Source organism: Nothobranchius furzeri, chromosome 1 (assembly GCF_043380555.1).
Source record: "Nothobranchius furzeri strain GRZ-AD chromosome 1, NfurGRZ-RIMD1, whole genome shotgun sequence".
Classification (NCBI taxonomy): Eukaryota; Metazoa; Chordata; class Actinopteri; order Cyprinodontiformes; family Nothobranchiidae; genus Nothobranchius; species Nothobranchius furzeri.
The window spans coordinates 41,111,521-41,135,626 of NC_091741.1; the positions used below are offsets into that span (position 1 = coordinate 41,111,521).

The following is a 24,106-nucleotide window of genomic DNA, read 5'->3' on the forward strand; positions in this document are numbered from 1 at the left end:
TAAAAAATAATCTACAGTAGTACCTACAGTACTAATAATCTACAGTTAGAGTACAGGCTGTGGATTACAATTAAACTGCGTTGGGGTTTGGGTTCTTTGGGACTGGCCAGAACAGCTTGTGACAAATGTCATGTCAGTCGAAGAGTTATTGGCTGTTGGCTTCAAAGATCACGTTCACTCGGTATTTCAACAAATGTGCTGTGGTGCTCCTGTTTCGGGGGGTGGAGGTTAGAGGAAGAGGGTGTAGAAAAACGACAGACTCGTACTCATTAATATTATATGAAAACACTTCACTTTTGATTGGTTAACAGCTACACGACTTTTCTGCTGTGTTTATTCACTCTTCTTTTTTGAGTAAAACAAATGAAACGGGAATATTTTCTCCCCTCCAGGAACGATCCTGAACATGTTTCGCCAGGTTGTGGAGTTGCTGATGGTAATAGTTAGCTTCTGCTGGCCGAGATATGTTCTTATCTCTCCTGGCGTCAAAATCAATACAGCCTTCCACGGTCGCAATCCAAGGTAGACGGAGCCATGAAGGCATCGCCAGCATGGAACGAAAGCGAGGCGCTTTACTCTCGGCCTTTGCTGTGAGTCAATCCACAGCGGGGGAGCAGGGCTTCTCTGCCATCCTCACTGGACTTACGAAATCACAAAAATACCTTGAGACTCCAAAGGTCACAGTTTGTTTATGCAAACACCATCAAACCAAGAAGAAGAAGGACATCACGTTTGATATCACGGTTCTACACCTCTATCATCGAGTCCGTCCTCACCTCTTCAATCACCGTGTGGAATGCTGGAGCTACCACCAGAAACCAGAAGCTGCTGCAGTGTGTTGTACGCTCTGCTGAGAAGGTCACTGGCAGCAAACTCCCCTCTATACCGGACCTGAACACCTCCAGAACTTTGGGGCATGCAGGTCGTATACCAACTGACCCGTCTCACCTTGGACACAGCCTTTTCGACATGCTCCCATCTAGCAGGAGGCTCCGATCCATTCGGACCAGAACCTCTCGCCACAAGAATAGTTTCTTGCCCTCTGCCGCTGAACTCATCATTGACAATCCTTGAACTGCCCACTCCAGTAACTTGACCCTGTGTTGTGTTTGCACCTGAACTGTTCCGGTCTGATCAGTACCTTCACTGACTTGCATAAATTAGTTTTTTTCTAAATATTATCTCTTTATATTATCATTTTAATGTGCTTATTTATTATTGTTTTGCACCAAATGGCCTGTATTCGTATAGTACCTTCTTAGGGTTCTACAACTCCCCAAGGCGCTTCATAACACAATCTGTCATCCACCCATTCACACTCTGGTGGGGCGCCAAGTACTGCAGCAATTTCCTAATGTTGTGAACCTGCTCACACAACAATGAACTCTTCTGATGGATAATGTTGTTCCTCTCCACTGCTAGGATTGAAGCCATGAAAAACGTTGCATTTCTCAAAAGATGCTGCAGTAAATAAGCTGTTAGGTCACGTGTTTGATGTAATCTACATAGATAAGCAAACTTATCTCTGTAATTTTCTTTTATTTTGAAAATTGCCAGACTTTTACATTGATGCTGTGTGTGATTTCCTGTCTAGTCCTATGTTAACTGTGGAAACTGACTTCTGGCACGTCCCTGAAATGTACCACGCCGCGACTGGCTTGGGCCAACTCAAACTTTAATGGATTTTATTCGAAGCAGGCATGTTTCACTGCCGTTCCGCAGTGCCGATGCCTTCAGTGTGGATTAGGGGTCATGCTCCCTGTGACGTGGAAGAGAAGGGCTTTTTCTGACCCGATCTAGTTCCTTTCTGCAGATGATGTGGGTTGAAGAACATCTTCATGTTCAGCGTGCACGTGTCACTCACATTGACCAATCGTATTTCAAAGAGAACAAGTATTCTGAGGTTTATTAAATATTCACTAATAAACTGAAGTAGGGCAACAAAAAAAACTTTCCTTTTTTTGGTCTGTTTGGCATCTCATATCTTAATAAAACACAAATCTCTCAGATTGACAGCTGGGAGTCGTTCAAACTCCTGCACGTTTTTTTTCTCTCTCAGCGAAGCACATTTATCTTTATATTTCTTCTTTATGTTGCTGATACAGTAAATACCAGGGGCGGTGTTAGGCCCGGCTACTTGGGCTCAAGCCCCGAATGTTTTATGAAAAGTCCCGGATCTAAAACGTGGAAGTAACATGCAGTACCAAAGTCCAACAGAGAGGGAGCAGCTGGCAGTAGTTTGTATACAGCCTGCCTGAGCCTCCACCACTGAAGAAGAAGCCCTTCAGCAGCCGGTGTCGGTACAGGATCAGCTCGGGGTCCTTCGACTGCCGATGATGTCAAAGTACGGCAAACCCACTCGGACAAAATACACTACACATCTATACTGTTGGAAAGAATTGAGCAGTTTCGTTATTAAAATAATGTTTCTTCAGACGTAAGTTTGTGTTTATAATGGTATTTGTAAAATAAAACACTATATTGTATTTATAATGTTGAACTCCTCTTTGAGCAGATCCCTTGAAGGATCATAGGTATTAGCAACACCTGTGAAATTGTATTTGCAGGAAAGAAGTGTGTCCCGTTTATTGAAGTATTTTGTGTTTAGAGTTTTTGACGTCTTGTCCATGTGTAGTTCAGTTACGCTCATAGCTGCTAGCCAAAACTCTGGAGTTAAAAGTTTTCTGGCTTTACTAAAATACCTGTCTGTACTTATTTGATTGATGGTAGTTTTACTTTCTATTAGACTCCAAATGTAATCATTTGGCACGTTTCTAATTCATAATTTGTAAGAATGTAATCAGTGATATTAGCATTAACATTCCTATGGGTTTTTGCATGTATATTAGCATTGCGCTAACCACTCGCTGCCAAATTGCAGCCTTTGCGATTAGAAAATCTCCTTTTGTCACATCGCAATTTAATTACACATGCAGTTAATCGTTCAGCCCTAATATACATGCAGCTCTATGCTAAAAGTGTATTTTCAAAGAGGTAATGATGGATTTCTTTGTAAAAGTTGTCCATCTTTCCAACAGAAAAATTTGCCTGGACCAACGTAACGTGATAACAACGTAACGTGATAACAACGTAACGTGATAACAACGTAACGTGATAACAACGTAACATGATTACGTAATTCCGTAAGGTGCATGTTCAGCCAATCAACTACTTTGACGTCATCGGCAGTCGACGGACCCCGAGCCGATCTTGCACCTGAGCAGATCTTGTACCGGCACCGACTTCTTCTACACTCTCTGCCTGAGACGCATGAGTGAAGATGGACATGAGGACGTTTTTTAGACCAAAAGTACCGCGACAGAACCCCAGCTTTGATGAGACTGGTGTTGACTCAGGTTTGTGAGTCTTATTTGAAAATATTTGTTGTGCTGCTGGTTTGCCTAAAGTTAGCTTACTATCAGGTAAAGTTGTTGGAGAAAGAAAGGGAATATTTACTATCATCTCACACTAAACACTAACAGGAACAATACTCTGCCCTGGATATGCTTAATATGTAGCTTCAGATTAAAATTATGTGGTACAAGACAAATATATATGATGACTAGTGCGTGTCACGTGTGTGTATGCGCGCATGCGTGTGTTAAGCCCCGGATCTTCTTCAGTCCTAAATCCGCCCCTGGACAGAGCCAAAGGTCAAATCAAAGTTCCCCCAAAGTTTAGCTGCCTGTGTATTGTCTTGTATCAGTTAACGGCCACAGATGCACGCCCATAACTCCTCAGCAATCACCAACGGTGTTTAGGGACTAACTTTTCCGTTTATGTTCAGAATTAAGTTTTGGAACATTTTTAAATATCAAGTAACCCAAGATGTCTTTTGATTTTGTCACAGAACCGCCTGTAATCTTCAATCATCAATTCATCCTAAATATGAAATAAAAATAGTTTTCTGTTGGTTTTAGGACAAAGCTGAATAATAGGGAAAATGAAGTGACCATAACTTTAGATTTAATATAACTTTTATATTTATTATGTTGACTAATGCGTGTCACGTGTGTGTGTGTGTGTGTGTGTGTGTGTGTGTGTGTGTGTGTGTGTGTGTGTGTGTGTGTGTGCGTGTGTGTGCACGTGTTAAGCCTCGGATCTTTTTCAGTCCTAGATCCGCCCCTGGTAAATAAGATGTTACTGTCTCAAACAAGCATGTTTCGTCATCACCACTAGAGGTGCTGAAAAACATCGATTCAAGTCTGAATCGGGATTCCGTGTGCGTCTGGCTCCCTCTGTTAGCAGTTTCAAGTCGGCCCTGAAAACGCACTTCTTTAGCATTGCCTTCCCTCCGTGACACTTTTCATTACAATCCAGCACCGGATTTGATTTTTTAATTATGTTTTTATGATTCAGTAGCTCACTTTTGGCACCTCGCACCATCTGGTAGCTTATTTGGTTTCATTTGTGCCATTTCAAATGTTTTTATCATTCGTCGCATTATTTTATTTTTGATCGTGCTGTTAACTGTTCTCCTATTTTATTGTTTTAAGTAGGAATTTTTTATCTCAGACTATTTATGCTTTGTTCTTATGTATTTTGCCTGTTCTTATTATGTTTCTTGTTCAAGCATTTGACTTTTTTATGTACATCACTTTGGTTAGCTGCCATGCTATTTTGAAATGGTGCTTTATAAATAAATATGGTATGGTATTCTTATTCACAAAGGTTCAGAGTCGATTCCAGGAACTCAAATGTTTGGCACGTTACAGGTTTGAGACGCACTTTTGTATGTTTTTTGGTCTTTGTTAGGAGAGTCAGTACTCCGTTTACTTTTGTGATCCCATAAATTGGGATGATTTATTTCTGAATCTGCTGATAAGTGGGGACTAGAATGTATTTTTTTTCCCATACTCAGAAATTTGAGATATTCTCATATTTATTTTCTAAGTTGATAAGTGAGTTCTCAGGATTACTCGTGTTTATTTGAAGTTGTTGATAAATGAGAGAAAACATTTTCCTTTGTAAGAAATCTGAGACACATTTTTTAAACAGGCTGAGGACTCAAATGTTAAACTTGTTTCCACACACACTTAAAAAGTATGTGACCGTTTTACTTTCAAAGCTACTGTTAGGTAACTACAGATTTGTTATATTTTACAAGGTAAGCAAATATAAATTTAGCCTTTTGGTCAAAAGATTGTTTCTGTTTACAGTTTTAGAATCACTTTAGTTTACCTTGTAAATTAGCATTTTTTTTTGCATGACCAGTTTAAAGTAAAATAAAAATGTTCCATAGCTTTAACTAACTTGCACAACAAAGTAGTTCATCCTGGAACTGACACTCTTTGTTAATACTGATTGTGAATCGATTTAAATCGAGAATCGATTCTGAATCGAATCGGCACCCCGAGAATCGGAATCGAATCAAATCGTGAGTTGCTCTGAGATTCACATCCCTGATCACCAGACTCTAAACAACGTGCACACAGTTTTACACGGACTTTGATAATCCTGAGGATTCCGGTCCCTTTGTAATCCCCTGGCCTGACGCAGCATTGCTGCTTTTCCGTGTTCCTGTTTGATGCGTACAAACTTCTCTGTTCACAGTGCATGAGAGGATGCTCTCATCTTATCTCACACACCAGCCTGTGTGCAGAAAAGGGCAAAGCTTCATCGTTGAAACACACAACTCTTGCTAGACACAGTCCTCCACAATGGCTGTAAAATCCAAAAAACACTTAGTTTCCCATCCCTTTCCCTGAACATCACAAAGAGTTTTGCACAATTTCTGAATCTGTCCCATTTCATTAGAAAAGCAATGAAGTAAGATTGTGTTTTCTGTCAGATTATCACTACAAAATGTGTGAACACACACATCCACCTGGATGGGACTCCGCTGTAGTAGCAGCTCAGTGAAGCTGGACATTGTACTGCAGATCTAAGCACGACTACCAAACTCAGCCACTCACTTGACTTTGTTGATGCACTTATTTATTTTTTGGTTCTGCAGTGTTTGAATCCTGCAGGGAGACACTTTAAATGCAACTTCTCCACAGATTTTTCTGGGCTGTGCTCCACAGTTTAGTTTAGCAGGTGGTGAAGTGGATCCTAAGAGCGGAGCAGAGCCGTGTCCAGGACTTTTAAAATGGGGTGGCCCATGTGGGGCACTTGTTTATGCATGGGTGGCACCAATGGTTATGCTTATTTATTTATTTACACAAATCGTTTATTTATTTATTTACTTTCTGGTGAATTTTGGAGTTTCACATTGCACAATCACCATTTTTTCTATTCATCTTCTAGCTTTGTGGTGGTTAGCAAGTCACTTCTTGTTGCATTACTGCCACCAACCGGAGTTGAGTGGGACTCTAATAATATTTATGTAAATATGAAAAAATAATAAATAATATTAATACTACAGAAATGTTCTGTAGGCCTGGGCTAGAAGACAATGTTTAAGGCGCATGCTACCACACACTATTTTTGGAGTTTACAACTCAAGCCTTTTGTCGACTATGTAAAGTCAATTTAAACTGGAACTCACCCCTTCTTTCCACAGGAGCCGTCAGCAGCACGTTACTGCAGCAGCACGTCATAGCTGCTGATAGGAACCGCTGTGGTCAACAGAACCTTTTCCACCGGAGCCGTCAGCAGCGCGAGTCGGCCGCGTCTCAGGAGCAGCATGTCGCGGCCCTTACGCGCCGGTTCTATTTTTTACGCACTACGCCTCTCAAACGGGTCAAGTTCAACATTTTTGGGGAAGGAAAGACAGGAAACCGGATGCGGAAACGGAGCGAAGCTCCCAAGATTTTCAGAATAAAGAAACGTACTTTCTTCCGGTTGCTTTACTTTAAACCAAATGTTACTAACTGTGCGGCCCCATGAGAAGTTATCACCTAGCTAGCGGCCTCCTTTGTTTTTCAGGTCCGTATTGGCGATTATAAAACGGACAGAACATAAAACACAAACCTTTTGGAGCCATGTTGTAGTTTTCTCCTGCTTGTTGTTGTGTTTACTGACGAAGTCACTCGTGTGACTTCGTGCTCGGTCGGTGACAGCTGCTCCCCTGCTGCTTCGCGTCTCGTGGGAAGGGCCAAGCAGAGGCATACGCGAGCAAGACGTGCTGCTGCAGTAACGTGCCGCTGACGGCTCCGGTGGAAAGAAGGGGTGAGTAGGGTGGCACCTGGGGTGGCCAATCAGATTCTAAGGGTGGCATGTGCTACCCCAGGCCACTCCCTGGACACGCCCCTGGAGCGGAGCAGGAGTTTGTTCTGCTTCACTCGGAGCTGACACCGGTCAGCATAATGTAAACAGGTCCTTATTGAATAGATCCTCTTAGTTTGTTTATTGTACTGAATCCTCCTACGTGTACGGTGTGCTGCTTAACAGCCAAACAATGCCTTTCAAACATTCTCACACACACACACACACACACACACACACACACACACACACACACACACACACACACACACACACACACACACACACACACACACACACACACACACACACACACACACACACACACTGTTAGTTTTTAGGGGGTTTGTGAACACATTTCATTACATAAAAACATCCCATTCCTTGAGAGGAATGAGGTTGACAAGTTAAAGGATTGGGTTCAGAAGTCAACACGACGTGTGCAGCACCTCAGCGGGCCTCATACATGGTAAATAAAAATGCCTACAGATGATAGAGGAAATGTGTTCATCCAATAACAACCAGGCACGTCCACTATTCAGCACATGGGGGGGGGGGGGGGGGGGGGGGGGGAGAGCTCATGTTTTAATGCATGGAGGAATACATCCACTGAAAAGAGCTGGGGAAAGCCAAGTAAGGAGAAAGTTATGCGACAAACTAAAAGAACCTTTAACACTCCCATAACCAGATGTTGCAGCTGGTTATTTCACACAAAAATATTAAAAAAAAAAGACAGAAAAAGGGAGAGAAGACAGTCTGGGTGTGACATTTGGGCCCAGTTTCTAGCGGCGGCACAGTCGCTGTCCAGCCGTGGATGCAGCTGCCATAGAACTGTAAGAAGGGGGGAGGGAGGGGAGGAAGAAATGTCCTGGTATGGTGAATGGAAAAAGAAAGAAAGCAAACGGCTCGGTTAACAGCCATAAAGGACAGATAGATAAGAGACGTCAGTTTTGGCACTGGTCTTTCAGGAGATGGCGCACAGACAGGAGAGATGAGACAGGACAAACGGCTGAGACAATATCCAGGAGGTCAGGCAGACGTCCTCACAACTTACCCGCTTTGTTAGAATCAGAGGGTGATGAGAGGGAGAGGGAGGGTCAGAGAGGAGAGTCGGAGAGCAAAGGAAGAGAGAAAGAGAAGGGAAGAGAAAAAGAGCGACGGGGAGACAAAAGTACACAAATGTTAATGAGTTATTAGGCAATTAACAATACCAAACACACACACACACACACACACACACACACACACACGTTTCACTATGGAGCACATTCACTGACAGGAGCATCTGTAGACCAGTGAAGGGAAATCTTCTACAATGCAGTCCTGACCACATCCCGTGCAGCAGAGGAGATGAGATGCACTGAAACAACAAGAGCCTGACTTCCATGGCCTCACATTCAAATGCTCTGTTACATTCAGGTAGGCTGCACTTTCATCTCTGCAGGAAAATGAAGAAACGCTAACTCTACCATGAGATCACGGCGGTTTGGTTCGATCAAGATGCTGAAATGGAAACAGTGCAGGCAGCGTTGATGGCATGCAGTGTGGAAAGAGGCACCAAGATGCATAAAGGTGGTGGCGTATCCTGAATCCGGGACACTGCTACGGAGAAGTCGGTGCAGTGGGAGGAAAACAGCACATCTGTCACCGCACAACAAACACTTTAGATCGACCAACTACATGGGAGGCAAGGTTATCCGTCATGACAAGTCAATGTGCACTTCGAGCAAATGACAGTCATCATTTGGCACTGGGGCATGGCAAATGCGCGCGCACACACACCCACACCCACACCCACACACACACACACACACACACACACACACACACACACACACACACACACACTGAGCAAAACATCTGCAGAAATATGATTTGTAAGAGGGCTTCTTTTCTCTGCGCGGCACCCATGGAGTACATGATCTACGAGCCGTGTGTTACTGTAGCTTCCAGTGTGACAAGGCACCTGTGTGAGATTAATTGGCTTTTCAGGCTGGATCAATAGTCTGACTTTGGCTCAGTGTCCGAATGCAGAGACAGATATCGGCTCCTGGACACCGATCCAGCTTCTGCTCGCTATTGATCCTGTTCTCAACACAGATCTGCTATTACACACAGCACAGGTGGAGCGTGTGAGGTAAACACAGTAGACAGAGGCCATGTCTGCGGTCTGCGTTTCACAGCTTAGGATGGATTAGACTGGAATGTAGCAGTGAGTGTAAATCCAGATGAAACTGTTGTGATGGCAACCTGTGAGGTGGATTAAAGCTTACTTCTTTTTCAATCTGCGGTCCTTTTCAGCCTGAGTTCCCAACTTGCCCACCCCCACGTCCTGACCCGACACGTCTTGGTCCATCATTGTAGCTGATGAAGAAGAGAAGCTGCTGTTAGTAAAAATAAAACAAAAACTCGATTGGATGAGTAAATGTGTTATAAAATCAATCAGGTTATGAGATTAAAACTGCTTTTGTTTCAGATTATACTAATACTATTATACTACTTTTTATGTTTATTAACTCATTCACTGCCATTGATGACTAAAGTCGTCATTTTAAATTCAAACGTCATTTGCATTTTTTTTACTGTGTGGGCGTCGGACGAGCCCCCGCACCGTGAGAACAAACATCTCAGCTCTAAAGCCGATCTTCATCTGCGTACGTCACACGTCACGTGATCAGGAAGCAGAACATCCACGTGCTAGGAGATCGTTTTCGGCCGCTGCCGTAAAAAAAGTGAGGCGCGAGCCGGAAAAGCTTCTGCCGATCACAATTCAACAACGGATTATGAAAGAACGGGATAATGCTCGAAACGCGCGGATTCCTCCTGATGTAAGAAGTGAGTTTCCGCTTTGTTTTGGTTGTTTTGGAGTTGACATCATCCTAGCGCGCAACGTTCTGTGACTCTTAAAAAAACAGTAAAAACGGTGAGAAACGCTGGCAGCGAATGAGTTAAGAAAGACTTTCTGATTTGATGACGCAGCAAAAAAAGATGCGACCACCTGAACAAAGAACGGAGGGGCATAAAAGTAATTAGTCTGCCACCATTTGTGCGAGTTCTCCCACTTAAAAAGATGCGAGAAGCCGGCCATTTTCATCACAGCTACACCTCAGCTATGAGAAACAAAATGAGAAAAAATCCTGAAAATCGCATTTTCTGATTTTTAAAGAATTTAAATATTTGGCCATTAACAAAAGTCCATCTCAATACTTTGTTATTTACCCCCTCTTGGCATTGACAGGGGAGGGGCGGAGCTCTCTGTCATTCTTACACATTAATAAGCTTTTACAAAACTGGATCATTTTAGTTCATTGCTATAATATTACATTTATTAACTATTTGTTTAAATATTGTGCAGACATGGACTGTGTCATATCTAGTTATTTAAATATAGTAAAGCATTACCCTTTAAATGAGTTTCCCTACAAACATTTAAATGTTAACCATATTTATTTATTTATTTAACTGTTATTAGGAAACGTCCTAGCCTTGTTTTCATCCATGAACCAATCCAAATAGACGCCGAAGCAGATTTAAGGGCCTGCCAAAAGTCAGTGCGAGTAACTCATTCATCATCCTGCAGAAAGTCCATGGTAAAAGATGCATGCAGTGATTTTAGCTCAACTTTTATCGTGTGAACCAGCAGCGCTCACCTTGTGGATCTACCATGACCTGTCGGTGTGCTAGATGAGCCAGTCGGCCTTTCTCTTTTTTCCCAAAGAGCCGTCCGATGGAGGACTTGATCCCCTTCTTCTTAGGCTGCTTGTGGAGTGAATCTTGGCTGCTGGCGACGCTACTTAAAGCGCTAGCTTCAGCCTCCAGAGAGGCCACGATCCTGAGAATAGAAAAACACAGAAAATTAATCCAAGTCCACTGAGCTGAAAAACAAGAATGAGAAAAAATGAAAAGAATCTGGTTTTGTAAATATTAGTTGAGCAATCAATTCAATTCAATTCAATTCAATTCAATTCAAGTTTATTTATATAGCGCCAAATCACGACAAGAGTCGTCTCAAGGCACTTCACATAATAAACATTCCAAGTCAGGTCAGTTCATTAAGCCAATCAGAAATAATGTGTCCTATAAAAGGAACCCAGCAAATTACATCAAGTCACTGACTAGTGTCAGTGACTTTACAGCAATCCTCATACTAAGCAAGCATGCAGCGACAGTGGAGAGGAAAACTCCCTTTTAACAGGAAGAAACCTCCAGAGGATCCTGGCTCAGTATAAGCAGCCATCCTCCACGACTCACTGGGGATCGAGAAGACAGAGCAGACACACACACACACACACACACACACACACACACACACACACACACACACAGCGAGGGAAGTCTGGGCCTCGCGACTTAGGCTACTGCCCCCGCGACCCGACTCCGGATAAGCGGATGAAAACGGATGGATGAATAGTTGAGCAGAAACAAACCCTCGGGCGTCGTTGTGCGAGGAGGCTGGCAGTGTGTGCGTCATTCGGACAGAGCGCGGCGTCGGAGGGGGAGATGTCTCACACTTTATGGTGGCCTTGTCCTCTCGGCCGTCCTCATCCACAGCTGCAATCTGTGGAACGAGGACACGAGGGGGAGGGGCATTATTCCAGACCTTGGACACTGGCAAGTCAAAAGTTTGCTCAGTGTGTCGTAACAGCCTCTATTAAACAGGATTTATGAGTTTAGAAAGGGAAGATGCCAAGTCGTACCTTCCTCCTGTGTTTCCTCAGGTCACTGGGCTGCACAGAGAGATGGAAACAAGATGGTCGAATGTACAGATCATCAAACTTCTTCACCTTTTAGAACGCATCTCATTAATTACACCAAGATCTCAGATCATTTTCCTCAAGTACTTACTTCAAGTATCAAAAAGCTCCCATCTCTAGGGCAGAGTGTGGTTTACTACTTTTCTTTAGAACATAATTTAGTAACAACCACACAAACAATGATGATAACTGGCAACCCACCAGAGTCATTACTCCCATGCGCTCCATGTCGCGGGCTGGGCTTCGAGGGTCCAGTTTTGGTGTGGAGTGCCCGCTGGGTGGAGAAGACGAAGCCAGGGAGGAGGCGGTGGCCGAGGCCGTGATGGAGGCTCCGTGGTGGTGCATACGAGCCAGGTTGAGCCCCTCCAGGCTAACGCTGGCAACCCGGTTCTCAATCTCCTCTGCTCGCAGCTCCGTCGACTCTTTCTCCTCCTGAATCAGCCTGGCAGGAGGAGATCAATGAAAGATGTTTCTTCAGCTCACAGATTAAACTGGACAATTAGAGGATACCGAGATACCAGTAATAAAGCCCTTCTGCGTTGACGTTTGTGTTAAGGGTCTACAGTTTAATAGATCAAAAAGCACAAACGACAGAATCCTTGCCACAGAATTTCCATTAATGTTCAGCTTATTGCAGGTGGATTTCCTGAGATTTGTTCAAACTAAATCCCCTAAATACCTAAAGTGTGAAGCAAACTAATTAAAGGCTAACAGCCATCTCATCTGTTTTAACTACAGCTAGGATCGAACTCCAGTTAGCTGAGAGCTGAACTTCCAGGGTTCATGATTATGAGCTGCAGCTGAGTTTCTGACAGGGTGATGCAAACCAGAAGGTGAAGCGTTGCCAGGGTGTAGTTTAACTTACCGGATCTCTTTGTTAATGGCGTCCAGCTGCTCCTGCAGCATCATGGCTAGAGTTTGTGCATCGGAGTGGCCGCTGGGCGAGAGAAGGTCCATGGAGCTGAACAGCGTTTCCCGATCATCGTCATCAATGTCTGACATCTCGGTGTCGCTCTCAAAGTGGTGGCCCCCCAGGACCCCTAACTGCTGCGAGTGCCACTCGTGCTCCCCCAGGGACTTCGCCTGCACTCACAAAGGATGACCATTAGCATTTGTAGGAGGAGTTATTTCACAAATGGAACAAATCTGTTTGCTTTCAGATGTCGCTAATTATCCATCCATCCATCCATCCATCCATCCATCCATTTTCATCCGCTTATCCGGAATCGGGTCACGGGGACAGTAGCCTAAGGCGAGAGGCCCAGACTTCCCTCTCCCCAGCCACTTGGGCCAGCCCCTCCGGGGGAATCCCAAGGCATTCCCTGGCCAGGTGAGAGACATAGTCCCTCCACCATGTCCTGGGTCTACCTTTAGGTCTCCTCCCGGTTGGACGTGCCCGGGAAACCTCACCAGGGAGGCGTCCAGGAGGCATCCTGACCAGATGCCCGAGCCACCTCAACTGACTCCTCTCGATGTGGAGGAGCAGCGGGTCTACTCCGAGTCCCTCCCAGATGACCGAGCTTCTCACCCTATCTCTAAGGGACAGCCCAGCCACTCTTCGGAGAAAACTCATTTCGGCCGCTTGTATCCGCGATCTCGTTCTTTCGGTCATTACCCAAAGCTCATGACCATAGGTGAGCGTAGGAACGTAGCTCGACCGGTAAATCGAGAGCTTCACCTTCTGACTCAGCTCTCTCTTCACCACAACAGACCGGTACAACACCCGCATCACTGCAGATGCAGCACCAATCCACCTATCGATCTCATGCTCCAGTTTTCCCTCACTTGTGAACAAGACCCCGAGATACTTAAACTCCTCCACTTGGACCATGACCTCATCCCTGACCCGGAGAAGGCATTCTACCCTTTTCTGAATCAACACCATGGTCTCAGATTTAGAGGAGCTGATTCTCATCCCAGCTGCTTCACACTCGGCTGCGAACCGCTCCAGCGAAAGCTGAAGATCACGTTCTGATGAAGCCAACAGAACCACATCATCTGCAAAAAGCAGAGACCTGATCCTCAGGCCACCAAAACGGATGCCCTCCACACCTTGGCTGCACCTAGAAATCCTGTCCACAAAGGTTATCAACAGAATCGGTGATAAAGGGCAGCCTTGGCGGAGTCCGACTCTCACTGGGAATGAGCCCGACTTACTGCCGACAATGCAGACCAAGCTCTGACACCGGTCATGCAGGGACCTAACAGCTCATATCAGAGGGCCTGGTACCCCATATTCCCAGAGTACTCCCCACAGGGCCCCCCGAGGGACGTGGTCAAACGTCCCTCTGAGGACTGCCGGTACCCACGTCTGGGCGAGGGAACACGGTTTCCATTTCTATAATTCATCATAAGCTGATGCTCTTTGTCTGATCCCTCACCTAGGACCTGTTTGCCATGGGTGACCCTACCAGAGGAAGAAAGCCTCAGCCAACTTAGCTCCTAGGATCACTGAGACACTCAAACCCCTCCACCATGGTAAGGTGGCAGCCCAGGGAGAGGGTCGCTAATTATATGAAGAGGAAATCAAAATCTGTCTCCAGATCCAACTTTTAAATTTGCTTATCAGACAAACATGATGTATTTTACTCCTGGAGACACAGAAGTCTAACCGTAAACCATGTCTACATTTAAATAATAGCATTCCCTGAAAAAATAAATTGTTTTCACTCCCCCCAAAAAATAAATAAAGCTCATTTATCAGCAAAATAGTTGATTTGTTGGCAGTTTCACTGAGAAACCTTTTTTTTTTTTTTTTTTTTTTGAAAACAATCACTTTAACATAGGCTGAATGTGAAAAGTCTTCTACCCAAACCTCTCCACCTGGAAAAGGGTGGCTTGCCAACTCCGGGTCGGGAGAGAGGTCCTACCTCAAGTGGAGGAGTTGAAGTCTCTCGGGGTCTTGTTCACGAGTGAGGGTAGGAGGGATCGGGAGATCGATGCGGACGCCGAGCTGATCTGTCGTGGTGAAGAGGGAGCTGAGCCAGAAAGCCAGGTTCTCGATTTACCGGTCGATCTACGTTCCAATCCTCTCCTATGGTCATGAGCTTTGGGTAATGACCGAAAGAACGAGATCACGGATACAAGCGGCCAAAATGAGTTTCCTCCGTAGGGTGGCCGGGCTTGGCCTTAGAGATAGGGTGAGGAGCTCGGACATTCGGGAGGGACTCGGAGTAGAACCGCTGCTCCTCCGGATCAAAAGGAGTCAGTTGAGGTGGTTTGGGCATCTGGTTAGGATGCCTCCTGGACGCCTCACTGGGGAGGTGTTTCGGGCATGTCCTGCTGGCAGGAGGCCCCCGGGTCGACCCAGGACACGTTGGAGAGGGTAGATCTCCAATATGGTCCGGAAATGCCTTGGGGTCCTGCCGGAGGAGCTGGTGGAGGTGGCCGGGGAGAGGACGGTCTGGAGCTCCCTAGTTGGGATGCTGCCCCCGCGACCCGGACCCGGATAAGAGGAGGAAGACGACGACAACTTCTACCCAAGATTCCTGCATTAGCGTCTGTTGGTTTAGCGTCCAGGAAACAGCAGAGAACATCTCAGCTAGTAGAAGCTAACAGTTAGCATTAGCAACTCCACCACACGGCAGAACTCCTCAAGACTTGCGCTGAAGGAGTTGTTGGATGTTGATCTATGGGGGAGGGGTGGGAAATTGACTGCTGTGTGGTTGTTTTTCATATTGTACAGCGCTTTGAGTTGCGCTCGTTGCATGAAAAACGCTTCATAAATAAAATTTGCTTTGCTTTGATCAGCGTTACAGAGCAAACCGAGTAAGTCGTAAAGCCGAGTTGCTGTTATCCATCCTGCAGCGTCTTCCACTTTTTCCTCCTGTTGACTTCTACTTCCTGAAACACGGGCATCTGAGCTTTTTATTAAATGCATTAAAAATTAAGTAAAGTTGATCTTTAATAGATCTGACATGCAAGTATAGTAAAAAGCTACTTAACACTAGATGTGATGTGTCTGCCAGAAAGCGAATAAAAAAAGCCGATGAGCTGCAGATGAACTAGTCACCTTTGCCTCACGCAGACCAGCTCGCCCTCTTCTTGGCCGCTGGATGACTTTGGCTGAGCGGTAGTGGTCCGACTGGGTTTCAGTCAGCGATCCCAAAGAGAATCGCAGCTCAGCCGACGTGTCGAGATGAGACCTGGAACACAAATTCCATAAAGCACATTTGCACCCGAACGTCCTTTTTTTCTGTGGAGAATTGAAACATAATTATTAAATAGCAACCCCGAAACCAAAAAGTTAATTGGGTTAAGCCCCTGTCTCTGAAACAGGATTAGTACATTCCTGAGAAACTTCCTTCTGTGCTCAATCATCTACATTTATTCTGCCCTCATGTGGAGAGTCTATGCATTGCAGTTGGAAAGTTTTACTGTTTTCACTACTGTGTTGTTATAATGCAGTCCCTGTGGGAAGTAGCAACATTGAAATTGCAAATATTATAGCAGTCAACCAAATGTTTGATGTGCAATTTAAATCAACTAAAATAATGGTTTATTAATTTAATGTGCCACACTTTTAGTGGCTAAAACAGCAGAAAAAAAAACACTTTGTTGCAGGGTATTTGGTTTCATGATCATTTTGTAGCAATAAAAAGGCAAAGGCTACATCCTTCCCTTAGCAACGGTAACTATGCATGGATCCTTGTTATTTCATCCTTAAAACGGCAGGAACAGGGGAGTAAAAGAATCAACCCAGCTAATTTGCAGAATTATCTGGATTAAATCTTATAACAGGACAACACAAACTGCATGACTTGTGCACACACACACACACACACACACATGGTGATGCATGCATGCACACATGCATGCACACAACCCCATAGCCAACCTACCGTGAAAGAGTGGGTTCTGTGAGGGAGCCTGCCCTCAATCTATACTGGTCGAGCTCTGCTCTGAGCTTCTCAATCTCCTCTGCCAGCTGAGACTGGACAAAACAATTTGACAACATCATTAATGTGTGTGGTGTTATACGTCCTGGGGATGATCACACCAGTAAACCACTCGGTGGCAGGTCTAAAAACGAGGAGCCAGAGGGGCTGAATCCTCTCATAGAGGATATTTCTATCGTATTTAATGCCGCTCGTGATAACTTACAGCTGAGACGTATGAATATTTAATGGTAGGTTTATAAAAAATGAAACTAAAGCCACCAGCCACATTATTCCCCCAATAAAGAGCCACGTTTTGCAGCCAACTCATGAAAATGCAAAAAGGTTTGAAATGAAAAGAACTAATCACTTCTCGATGTGTGCAACCTACTTTTTCATGGATCGACTCTTCGTACTGTTTCCTGTATCCGTCAGAGTCCTGGATTAAAACGTTCTGCAAAGGAAAAAAAAAACAGAATTGAGAAGACTTCCTTCAAACAGAACCGATAAGATCTTCTTCTGCAACCTTCTCTTCCAGCGCGGCCATCCTCTCCTTCAGGTGGAGCTGGAGACGCTCGTTGGACTCGGTGAGGAGTCGGTCCACCGTGTCCGACAGTCGCTTGTTGTGCTCTTCGTTCATCTTTTCTCTTTGGCGAGCCTGTAGGTCAAAACAAAACATCAGCTTAAAGAAAAGAAGAGACTGTTTTTACCATCTTACTTTAGTTATGGATATTAATAAGACACAAGCTTTTAGTTTTAGTAGACTGGTTCCTAATGGTGTCCTCTGTCCCTTATCTGGGGTTGGAATTTGTCTTATTGGATCAGTTTATTGTTTTTGGGAAGCATTTCCTGGTTTTTATCTGTAAAATGTGCTTTATTAACAAAGTTTCTCCTGATAACCCTCCCACTGTCTTTATGGGTGACCCCGCGAGGAAAGGTGACCGTTGAGCAGGATTGATGGTTTATCCCTTGGGTCCACGTGGCAGGGGTGAGGTGGTGCTCACTCCACACCCCTGCCACGTGGACCCAAGGGATAAACCATCAACCCTGCTCAATGGTCAACTTTCCTGGTGGGGTCACACCCATTAGGACAGTAGCCTCATAATGTTACTGGTTTACTCAGCTTTTCATGCGATTAACATTTATTTACTTTTGAGAAATTTAACTCCACTTTCAAATAAATCGAAAAATTATCGTCAGCAAAATTTCTGACTCTTATCGAGATCATTTTTCCCATGTCAATAAATTTACTAATAAAAAAAGTGAAAAGATGTGTGTAGGTTGGCAACGTTAATGTCCCTTTAAGAAGCTGTACCACCTTGTGTCACGTAAAAATGTGACTCCACGTAATACACGCGACAGCCCCATCTGGTGGACAACTTTAGTTTCTGCGCATTCCTGTAGTTATCGTCCTTTTATCGCTATCGAGGTGAAATCCTCAATAAATCGTGATATTGATGTTAAGGCCATATCGCCCAGTCCTACTTTCAAACAATTAAACCAAAGTGTTTGTTTAATTCGACATCAACTTTACTCATATTTGTAATACATTTGCAGTGGTCTTCAGCAGTAATGAATGTCTTGTACACATGGATGTAATTTTCACTTTAGAAGTGTGTGTGTGTGGGGGGGGGGGTCTTTACAGCATGTTTTAATGGGAAACAGGCTTCAACACAAACGGTTGTTTTCTGCTTGGTCCTAGAGCTCAACCAGTGTCAATTTAATATAGCGTAATATTGTTTTTGGATGGTAAAAAGTGCCGGGGTCCAAACTTGACTTTGGAAAACATGGGGGGGACATGTCCCCCCTGTCCCCCCCCAAAAAATTACGTCCATGCTTGTACATCGTTCTCAGGTGAAAAAAGCTCTGGTGCGCCCGTTTGAGGAACTAGAAGTGAGCCACATCAGAGGAAAGCTTCACACGGCAGCATTTGGAGTCTTATTTCCTGACGTTTTGACATCTCACCTCTGTTGGATAACAGCAATGAGACAACCACTGACGGTTTCCTCTGCTCTAATGTTTTATCTCCACAAATAACGCAAGCCTGGAGGAGTTCTGCTGTGTGGTGAAATAGCTAATGCTAATGGTTGGCTTCTACTAGCCACAACAGGCTGCTGCAGGGCTGTTCACAACAGTTGTTATTCAGCTTTTGACCAGCAGGGCGGAGGAACTGTGTTGCTGTGTTGTTTAATGCTGGTTGAACAGCCATCGTGCTCATCTTTTAAACTGATTCAGCAGCAGGACCGTGTAAAGATGCTCACGTAATCGAACACGAACGGAACATGACTTCGTGGATCTGTGAACCTTTTAGGGAGCGCTCTGAAAGCAGAGTGGGTGAGCAGCTCATCTGGTCGAGCTTCACTGGTGATAAATCAGGAAAATGTGCCGTTGGTTGTTGTCGCATCAAACTGTCAGGCTCTGGCTGCCTGGCACGACTCCTCCGCAAGTGACTCACCCTGAGCAGCTCCTGGTTTTTCTCCTCCAGCTGGCACTCCAAGTGCCTCATCCGCTCCTCGATGCTCCCGTGACGCTCCTCCGCCTACAGATGGGTTACAGCACAGACAGGACAGAAAAAAGGCCGGGTTGATGCGCCTGTTCCACAGCCTGAGAGGTGACAACGAGAAGCAGAGGAAACGACACCAGCCAAGCACCTAACCCCAAAGTCAGAGAGGGACAGCTTTTGTTTTTAAGGTATAGAGAGACAAGAATGGGAAACAACGTGTGAGAGAGAGAGAGCTTCCAGCGTGGTAAAGAATGAGCTCCAGCCAGAAGTGCCATGCAGCTGTCCTGTGGTGTTAGAAGAGCCACAGCAGAATCCCAGTAAACCCAGCAAATCAGAATAAAACAGTGAGATCTTGTCTTTTCTTGACTACCTTCCTAAGAATGGAGTTCATGTCTTGGAGTTTAGATTCCATAAAAAAGTGACAATCATCGGGGGAGGAAGAGGAGCTGGAGTCGGACTACGTGACCGAGGAAGAGGAGAGGGACATGTTGAAATGTCATGGCATGACGCCACGCTCCCGCACGCAGATCCAGAGGAGTAGGAGTGTGTGCTTCTACCTTAGTGAGGGCGGCGATCCTCTGGGCCAGTTCTGCTTCCACCTCGGGCAGCGTCTCCGCCTTCCTCATGGTCTGCTGGAGCTTCTGCTCAGCCAGCTCCAGCCTCTCCTGCAGCTGCCGGTTCTTCTCCTCCATCTACATTTACACAAAAACAGAAACACCACAAGTGCTCTTTGAGTCAGTCTGGTCACATGTGAGGCCTCGTTTGCAGCTGGGATCAGTTTCAGGACCATTTTTTTTAGATCAGACTGATGGACGCCATGATCCCTGAAGCATCCAGCCGGATGGTTTAGTAGTAAAGTCCTACGGGGGTGAGCTGTTCTCTGTGTCTGTCTGAAGTCACACCGGGATCCCAGTAGTATCTGAGGCTGCACCGGGGAGGCATAACAGTTTGTGTTTCATCCCTTTGATACCGGCTTTCTCACCATCTCGTGTCAAACTATCATCTTTTTGTTTGGAGGGCCAGGTTTTTGCGCCATAAACACATCGGCTTCTCCTCATCGAACCTCCATGGATTTGTGGTATTAATCACACAACCAGCTGCTTTGGAACCTGATTGTTTTCTTAACTCATTCACTGCCATTGACGACTAAAGTCGTCATTTGCATTTTTTTACTGTTTGAGCATTGGAACGATCCCCCGCGCTGAGAGAACAAACATCTCAGCCCTGAAGCCGATCTTCATCCGCATACGTCACAGATCACATGATCAGGAAACAACACATCCATGTGTTTGGAGATCGTTTTGGGCCGTTCCTGTAAAAAAAGTGAGGCGCGAACCGGAAAAGCGTCTGCCGACCAGAATTCGACAACGGATTATGAAAGAACGGATAACGCTCGAAACACACGGCTTCTTCCTGATGTAAGAGGTGAGTCTCCTCTTTGTTTAGGTTGTTTTGGCATCGACATCATGCTAGCGCGCAACGTTCTGTGACTCTTAAAAAAACAGTAAAAACGGTGAGAAACGCTGGCAGCGAAGGCCGTTAGCGATCAGGAAACGGCTGGCAGTGAATGAGTTAATCAAAAACAAAATTGGAAAACTGAAAATATTTCATTTGCCAACTGGACCCAAAGCAAAATAAATAAATAAATAAAAAAACACCAATCACCGACTGGTTCCATGCTGAGGATCTTGCACGTCCTTGTAGGAGTTTTACTGACCTGTCTGAGGAACGCTTCTTTATTGGCCAGTTCATTCTCCAGCTTGTCGTTGATGTCGTGCACAGACGTGGCCTCTCGCTGGGCGCTCAGGTAGCGTTTCTCCAGGGTCACGATTCGCTCCTCCATGTCCTCCTTCTGGCACATGACCTGCAAAAGCACAAAGTCTAAAAACCTGCAGCTATATTTCACATTTGCCTTTAAAATGAAACATTTTCATTTATGTCTTTGTGCCAACGTCCATAATGTAGGTAAACGAACTCAAACTCAGTCTTGAGCATCTAGATGACGATTGCGACTGCTGCACCGCTGATCCGTGCACAAAGCCTGTCCAGTTCCAACGGCGACAGTAAGGCTTCATAAAACACAAAAACACAGCTGTGCTCTTATCTCACACAGCTGACTGCTTCCTCTTCAACACTATGGGAGTTTGCTTCCTGCATGCGGCATTACTGGAGACAAAAACGTGCGAGCACACATTTAAAAAACGAGACGAAACGTGATTTTTTTTTTACAAATGCTGAATTAAACCGTTGCTCTCAGATGAGGCAGCACCAGTCCTCCATATCGGGCCACTATAAATGTGTCTCCCCACATTGTTAGCAATCAATAGTAATTTCAGCTAAAGGTCATCCGGGGTCTCGGGCTACAGGAACAATTCGCCACCATGAACCATTTGCATCCTTTACCTGCAAATATAGACCTGCAGAGAAAACTCTGTTAGCTGTCGGTTAAGATTTCTAGGCTGCAAGAACCCAGGAGGAGACTCAGAAACTGGTCCTTTCTGACGCCGATGGATTCATTTCTTCTTTTTAAAGCAATAAACTGAATGTTCTGGAGATTTTCTTACCCATCTTAGGTGTGTTCTTGCTGTGCACTAGTGATGTGTCGGTCGCGAACGAACCGGCTCTAAGAGCCGGCTCTTTGAAGTGAACGACGGGAGCCGGCTCGTCATTGGGAGCCGTCCCCTCCCCTCCCCCCTCCCCTTTTGCTTTGGTGAAAGCTACAGGCGACTGGTCAGCATGCGTGTCCAGACTGTCCACACACAGAGCAGAAGGGGCGGGGAAGAGGGAGGATCAGACTCAGACACACAGCAGAGCACATGCGAGCGGAGGGAGACGAGAGGCAATGAGGAGGAGGAAAAAGGCGAGAGAGAGAGGAGAGTGCGACGAAGACTGTGAGAAAATGAGCGCCAGCAGTCGGAAAGTGGAGATTTCTGAAAGTGTTCAGTTATTAAATCCATAGAAATGATAAATATTTGATATATTGCATTTTTTTTACATTAGTAAATTATTTTACATATAGTTTTGCATTATTTTGATTATAAATGTACTCTACGCAACAGAAAATCTGAGGAGCCACTTGGGAGCCGAAAGAGCCGGCTCTTTTTGGTGAGCTGAGCCAAAAGAACCGGCTCTCTAAAAAGAGCCGGAATTCCCATCACTACTGTGCGTTATTTCTAATTCCATGTTGTCGTTCTTTTTTAAAACACAGAAACGGTTTTGTTGCCTGTTGTTGACGCTACAGTTTCGCCGACGGCTGCCAGCTTTTTTATTTTTTTTTATTTTTTTTATTTATTTATTTTTATTTTTTGGCTGCCGGCTTCTTCAGGCTGACGCTGATGGTGGCGCGTCACTTCCTTCTCCGTTTATCTGTGGGCAGCAGAGGGCGTTGTCGCCCTCTACTGCCCGCTCTCCCCTCTCTGACGATGCAGTCCCATGCGTGGTCCTTCAGCGTCAGCCTGAAGAAGCCGGCAGCCATCGGTGAAACTGTAGCGTCAACAACAGGCAACAAAACCGTTTCTGTGTTTTAAAAAAGAACGACAACATGGAATTTTCTTACCCGTGCCAAGCACAGTAAAAAAGACTTTTGGTCTTTTTGTGATGCAGTCCTGAAGTTGGATGGAGTGTAGCTTGTATGCAAATAGGAGCATTTTTAGTCCACTGGAGGACTGCTTTGATGTCCTTCTTGTAGCTGCGTTGTGCATGCTATTTGCTGACAAGTGTGTGTGTGTGTGTGTGTGTGTGTGTGTGTGTGTGTGTGGTTACTTCTTTGATGTCCCTCTGGTACTTGTTGTTCATCTCCTCTGACTTGATGAGGTCCTTGCGGGCCGTCTCCAGCTCCTGCTCCACCTCGGACACGCGGGAGGAGAGCGACGACATGCGCTCCTTCATCTGGGCCAGCTCGTAGTTCTGCTTTTCCAAAAGGTCCTGCAGCTCCACCACCTGGCTGGCCTCTCGGGCCGACTCCAGAGATCCGTTGGACAGACGCTGGGGGAAAAAGCGACAAAATCGGAAGTTTCTCCCCATTTTTTTTTTAGGTGTAGGGTTTGCTAGAAAGGAGCGGAACAGAAACACCTAATCTGTTTATTAACATTAAATGTGTCTTTGATTAACTTTATTTTTATTTATTAAATTTTTTTTTTTACAATTGAAACTGTTCACTGAGCCTCTAACATGTGAAACTTTATGGGAGCTCACAATTACTCTGGAATCCTTATAAACGCCCAAACACATCCCCATCATAAAGCCCCATCATGGGAAGACTAGTAAATCCCGCCCACTCGGCTAAGATATGAAAATTAAATGAGCTGTGTGCTGATTGGCTGATTTACGCTGATGGCTCTATGATGTTGCCTGAGAAAAAAAAGTGTGTATGACAAGGTGTGTGTGTGACCCATAAAAATCAAGGAAAGGAGGTGATGGTGCTGCGACTGGTCTAAAGCGGGGTGTGTGTGTGTGTGTGTGGGGCGTGGAAAAGGAAGTGTGCAGCTGTCCTCTGTTTGATCGAACTGCGGGCTACGGATATATTTGGCATTCGTTCAAAGTCTGGGAATTCCCAGTACATCCTGAAACGTTTCATGTGCACTCCGACATTATTTTTGTTGTTTTCCTTTCATCCAACGCTCTTGCGCATGCGCAGCTGTCTAGGCAAGTTTTCGTTATGAAGGACGGGTACCGAAATGAGGCACCGTTTCAAATGACGTGAATCGGTGCCCAGTCGGTACTGTGGAATTCGGTCGGTACCTTAAAAAGTACTGAATTCGGTACCCATCGCTACCTCCACTGGACTAGTTTCACCCCAAGGGTCACTGGGAAATGCTCCTCTG

General features: G+C 45.2%; 1 protein-coding gene across 6 annotated transcripts in view; it reads right to left on the bottom strand.

The window, feature by feature from the left end:
• The window catches only part of ppfia2 (PTPRF interacting protein alpha 2), a 197,472-nt gene that overhangs the window by 15,170 nt on the left and 158,196 nt on the right, over positions 1 to 24,106 (bottom strand). For 4 of the 6 annotated variants that reach the window (XR_008563029.2, XM_054739777.2, XM_015961031.3 and 1 more), the window contains 15 exons: positions 23,046 to 23,267; positions 21,001 to 21,147; positions 19,841 to 19,975; positions 19,654 to 19,740; positions 19,236 to 19,319; positions 17,307 to 17,438; positions 17,172 to 17,234; positions 16,745 to 16,836; positions 15,916 to 16,048; positions 12,769 to 12,986; positions 12,105 to 12,345; positions 11,847 to 11,876; positions 11,577 to 11,707; positions 10,800 to 10,981; positions 9,423 to 9,513 (listed from right to left, as the gene is read on the bottom strand). Coding sequence is in view for 5 of the 6 variants with exons in the window: in XM_054739777.2 (XP_054595752.2) it covers positions 9,423 to 9,513; positions 10,800 to 10,981; positions 11,577 to 11,707; positions 11,847 to 11,876; positions 12,105 to 12,345; positions 12,769 to 12,986; positions 15,916 to 16,048; positions 16,745 to 16,836; positions 17,172 to 17,234; positions 17,307 to 17,438; positions 19,236 to 19,319; positions 19,654 to 19,740; positions 19,841 to 19,975; positions 21,001 to 21,147; positions 23,046 to 23,267 (1,988 nt within the window). In the remaining variant the exon portion in view is untranslated. The remainder of the gene's footprint in view (positions 1 to 9,422; positions 9,514 to 10,799; positions 10,982 to 11,576; positions 11,708 to 11,846; positions 11,877 to 12,104; positions 12,346 to 12,768; positions 12,987 to 15,915; positions 16,049 to 16,744; positions 16,837 to 17,171; positions 17,235 to 17,306; positions 17,439 to 19,235; positions 19,320 to 19,653; positions 19,741 to 19,840; positions 19,976 to 21,000; positions 21,148 to 23,045; positions 23,268 to 24,106) is intronic. The other 2 variants (XM_015961054.3, XM_054739779.2) reach the window with 1 other exon arrangement.